Source organism: Antennarius striatus, chromosome 10 (genome assembly GCF_040054535.1).
Source record: "Antennarius striatus isolate MH-2024 chromosome 10, ASM4005453v1, whole genome shotgun sequence".
In the NCBI taxonomy this organism is placed as follows: Eukaryota; Metazoa; Chordata; class Actinopteri; order Lophiiformes; family Antennariidae; genus Antennarius; species Antennarius striatus.
In genome coordinates, this window is record NC_090785.1 from 9,922,501 (window position 1) to 9,927,949 (window position 5,449).

At 43.5% G+C, this 5,449-nt stretch overlaps 1 protein-coding gene across 1 annotated transcript in view; it reads right to left on the reverse strand.

Annotated features, from left to right (window-relative positions):
• Positions 1-1,726, reverse strand: part of klhl4 (kelch-like family member 4) — a 27,260-nt gene extending 25,534 nt beyond the window's left edge. Inside the window, exon 1 of the mRNA XM_068325674.1 lies at positions 1,590-1,726. Coding sequence (XP_068181775.1) covers positions 1,590-1,624 — 35 coding nt within the window. The 5' untranslated portion in view covers positions 1,625-1,726. The remainder of the gene's footprint in view (positions 1-1,589) is intronic.
• Positions 1,727-5,449: the final 3,723 nt, after the last annotated feature.

The window sequence follows — 5,449 nt, forward strand, 5'->3', positions numbered from 1 at the left end:
TCTGGATGACCAGTGTAGTTCGTAGTTGGTAGTTTGTAGTTTGTAGGTGTAGGTCGTAAATTGTAGAGTGGTGACTGTAAATTGTGAATTGTTAATATGACTATCAGTATGTTTGACTGAGGTAAGTTTGTTTGAACCCCCTCTTCTCTGCTGCCACAACCATGCAAATTTCCCCACTGTGGGACAGACAAAGGTTATGTTATCGCGTTGTCTTCACCTGCTTATCAGACATACACATCACAGTATCTGCAGGAACCTATCCCAGATATAAACAGTATTTATTTTGAATTTTACAGTCAAAAGTAAAAAAACTGTTTTATCTATATATGTCGGGCTTATATAAAATAAATAACCAGCTCATTCTCATTCACTTAGACATACCAGGACCCTATCAAATAGCTTGACATTTAACATAATCTTACCATAAAAGCTGCTGGAGACGCTGCCTATGATTGACTGGAAAATTGTACCCTGACCTACTTGCATAGGTCAAAGATCAAAGCTAGTGTTCTGACCTACTTTCATAGAACAAAGCACTAGCTTTGATCTAGGGTCTTACTTACACTGGCCTTTACCTCATCTTTCTGTCTTATCGGTTCCTGAGTGTACAAAAGTTGAAATTTGACCTTGACCTAATTTTCTCAAGTTCAATGTCATCATCTCATTTTCATCCCCTTTGCCGCCAGAGTAATGTGCTTTTTGTTTCATCTTTCCATCTGCAACGGTTGTGAAGATATTTGGTGAACATACCAACGGACGAATGAACGAACACACGAACACTAACAATTACAATACATCACCGCTTTGAAGCGGGATGTAATAAGTGGCTTAAGAGAAGACAATTACAATCCTCATGTCTGGATGTGAACCCAGAACACTTTGTCTAGAAAAATTACATTATATGTGCATACTTAGCAATGTATTTTTCAGATTAAACTATGGAATATTCCAGCTGCATGAATGGTTGGAAGTCCTCTCCACTAAGTTACAACTGAAAGATTCCAAATAAATAAAGCAAAAAGAAAGAAATGGCCTTACACATCAAAACTGACTTTTAGTCAAGACGTAATGGCTGCCATAAACTACCGACCATAATTTTGAAACTAAGATATACAGCAACCAAGCAAATGAATTACGAAGACAAACACAACTACAGTATCTGTTATCTTTACAAAGCATTTATGCTTCTACATAAGAAGACCAATATAAAATTAGTTTTAAATATATGAATGTTAATTCTTTGCTACAACTTCTCTGACCTGATATATACAGTATGTGACAAAGTTGCCAGAGTCAGACATAGGATTTCAGTCTAGATAGAGGTGAAGAGCTACAAGTTCAAACTTGTTAGTAAATTACTACAAAGGAGAAAACTATTGGATAAACCAGTAGACAAGGTACTGTAACTTATGAAGCAATAATATACTGTAGGTTAAGCACATCTGAAGACAATGAAGACATGCTGGGACCACAGTACTTTTTTTTCACAAATAACTGACCTCAAGATTACTATTTTATTGAAATATCTTTGGAGCTATATTAGCGTTTGCAGTTACAAGTATATTTAAATAAATAGTGGTCCTTCTTACCTGAGTAATTGATACCAAGAGGCACTCTTTACCATTCAATTCTCAAATGGATGAACGCAGGAGATGATCTACTTATAATCCAACACTCCCACCACATTTGTATTGGACCACTCACACTTCTTTCTCCCATATTTCTCTTTCAGCACAAAAACATTTGCCTTTCCAGAAAGGAAGACAGAACCTTCCTCTTATAACGGAAGCTCCTGATAAGTTCCTTCCTCTGCACTACAACAACAACTGCCTTCAACCAACCAGGAACACTGGGAACATCTTGTGATTGAGGTAAATCACTCTTCTAACAAAGGCCAAACCTTACAGTCCATGTTTTTATAAAACTTGTTAATAGTTTTAAAAACATGACAAACTGCTGTGTAATGAAATGTGAATGAAAATAGCGAATATGTTTGATTTAGAAATATAAATTACAATTTTTAATATTTAATAAAGACTAAATAATTATGTTAAGTTTTCAGAGATGTATGTGAATATGCAACTTCTTACTGCTTGTCTGTACTCCTTATGTTTTGAAGATATTCAGTACAGTCCTTGCGAAAGTTGTTTGCATTATATAATTCAACCACTGGGTGGCATATGTAACATTTTACTTTACCAATACGTATCTGAACCTTGGGCTGGCAGACTTTAACACTGGTAAGAATCATTTGGACCAAGTTTCCTTGGAAACACTTGAAACCATAAACACTCTCTGACAATTAAAAAGAAGATAACAATCTACATATTGTTGTTGGTTTTTTTTAACCTATATAGCTGTGTAAACAACTATAATGTGTTGCTTATGAAATCCAGGTGCTACAGAGAAAATTAAATTTTATTTATTTAAAAGGGTTAGGTTTAGCGCTAGAGTCGGTGTTATGTTTAGGGTTAGCAACAGCTTATATGTCAGAGAAATCATATATCAAGCAGTAATAATAATAATAATAATAATAATAATGATGATGATGATAATAAAAACAATAATAATACAGTGCACGCTCGTTCCACGTAGATAGATAGATAGATAGATAGATAGATAGATAGATAGATAGATAGATAGATAGATAGATAGATAGATAGATAGATAGATAGATAGATAGATAGATAGATAGATAGATAGATAGATAGATAGATAGATAGATAGATAGATAGATAGATAGATAGATAGATATAATCCCGGAGGAAATTGCATATATCCACTGCTCAGGCATTACATAACAAATAATACTGGATAAACACCAGGAGAAAAGGAAACACTGACATCACAGGACATACCACAAGACATACATTACACTAACAGACAGACACATGCAGCACTAACAGGACTTATATACTAAACTATAACTAAAATATAAACAGTATAAAATTTAAAAATATTACAGTATTAAAATATAAACAGTATAAAATTGAATTAAAATATAAAACAGTATAAAAAATAAATTATATATATATAAACAGTATAAAATAAAATTTAAATTAAATTAAATTAAATCCATTTTCAACCCCGTGCTGACCTCGTCACCTCCCCCCCGCTCTTCCTGAGAGAGTCATTGTACCCCCTGATGGCACGGGGCATGAAGGAGGACCTCAGCCTCTCTGTGGAGGCGCTGCGTGACAGCAGTCTGCCGCTGAAGGTGCTTCTCTGCTGGGAGAAGGTGGTGTGTAGGGGGTGCCTGGTGTTGTTCATGATAGCCTTAATTTTAGACATGGTCCTGCTCCCCAGAACTGTCTCCACAGAGTCCAGGCTCAGCCCGACCACTGAGCCCGCTCTGCGGATGAGTCTGTTCAGACGGTCCATATCTCTTTTCCTGGCCCCCCCACCCCAACACACAATGGCGTATGACAGCACACTGGAGACTACGGACTGATAGAACATGAGAAGGAGCTTAGGACAGATGTTGAAGGAGGCCAGCCTCCTCAGGAAGTACATCCTGCTCTGCCCCTTCTTGTACACACAGTCCGAGTTGAGTGACCAGTCCAGTCTGCTGTCTAGCTGCAGTCCCAGGTACTTATAGTTTCCTACCACCTCCACCTCACTGCCGTTGATGATCACCGGCTGTGGAGAGGGAGGTGCCTGCCGGAAATCCAGAACCATCTCCTTTGTCTTGGAGACGTTGAGCTGGAGCTGGTTCTGTTGGCACCACTCCACGAAGTCAGCCACCAATGCCCTGTACCCCCCCTCATCACCCTCCCGGATACATGCCACTATCGCGGTGTCATCGGAGTACTTCTGTATGTGGCATGTATCAGAGTTGTGCTTGAAGTCTGATGTGTAGAGGGTGAAGAGAATGGGAGATAGAACGGTCCCCTGTGGCGCCCCCGTGCTGCTGGTCACCATAGAAGACAAACAGTCCCCCATACGGACGTACTGGTGTCTGTCCGTTAGGTAGTCCGTGATCCAGCTCACGAGGTAGGGGTCCACAGCCATGGAGGTCAGTTTATCCTGCAGGAGCCGGGGCTGGATGGTGTTGAAGGCACTCGAAAAGTCGAAGAAGAGCACTCTGACGGCACAGCCCCCGGCGTCCAGGTAGGAGAGTATGCGGTGGAGGAGGTACAAGACAGCGTCGTCAACCCCAACCTTGGCCTGATAGGCGAACTGGAGAGGGTCCATAGCACCCTGCACCTATGGACGCATGAGCTCCAGGACCAGTCGCTCTAGGGTCTTCATTACGTGGGAGGTAAGAGCGACCGGTCGGTGGTCGTTGAGCTCAGAAGGGCGTCCTTTCTTGGGTACAGGGACAATGCAGGAGGTCTTCCACAGTGACGGGACCCTCCCCAGCCGCAGACTGAGGTTGAACAATTGTTGCAGGGGGTCCCCTAGTTCCGAAGCACAGGCTCGGAGGAGTCTTGGGGAGACCTTATCTGGTCCAGCCGCCTTGTAGGGACGGAGCCTCCTCAGCGTTGTCGTCACCAGGTCTGCAGTGATGATGGTCTCCGTCGTGGTGGGAGCAGGAGGTTGTGGCGAGGTTGGAAGTCCAGTGGTTGAGGTGGGGCCGTTGAGCTTCGCAGTTCTTGGAGTGGGCTCGGGAGAAGTGGCAGGGGTGGAAGGAGAGGAAGCACAGGAGGAGGGAGCATAAGTGGAGCGGTTTGCAGGACAGGAAGAGGCCCGGGACGAAGAGCCGGGAGTGGTGGGGGAGCTGAACCGATTGAAAAAGCTCTTTAGTTCATTCGCTCGTTCAATATTTCCCTCCACAGTGCTGCGCCCTTTCCCGTGTCCGGTGATGGTTCTCATCCCATTCCAGACCTCTAGCACCTGGTTGTGTCCTAGCTGCTTCTCCAGCTTCCTCCTGTACGCCTCCTTGGCTTCCCTCAGGCAGAGTCTCACTTCCTGCTGGTCCTTCCTCATCTCCTCCTCGTTCTTGCTCCTGAACGCCCGCTTCTTCCTGTTCAGGACAGCCTTGACTTCCTTGGTTACCCATGGTTTGTTGTTGGGGTAACACCTGACTGTCTTGACAGGGGCCACAGTGTCCACACAGAAGTTCATGTAGTCTGTAAAACACTGAGCTGCCCCCTCAATGTCCTCCCCATGTGAGCCCATAATAACATCCCAGTCGGTGGTCTGGAAGCAGTTCCTCAGCATCTCCTCTGCTTCCGGGGACCACCTCCTGACCTGTCGTGTTGTTGCTGGCAGCCGTTTCACCAGCGGGATGTAGGTGGGCTGTAGGTACACTAGGTTGTGGTCGGATTTACCTAGTGGAGGGAGGGGGGTGGCGGTGTATGCCTCCTTAGCATTAGTGTAGAACAGATCGATGGTTCTGTTCTTCCGTGTGGGACAGTCTACACACTGGTCCATTGTGGGGAGAGATGAGTCCAGGGTGACGTGATTAAAGTCACCGGTGATGATGACGAGCGCCTCCGGGTGCCGG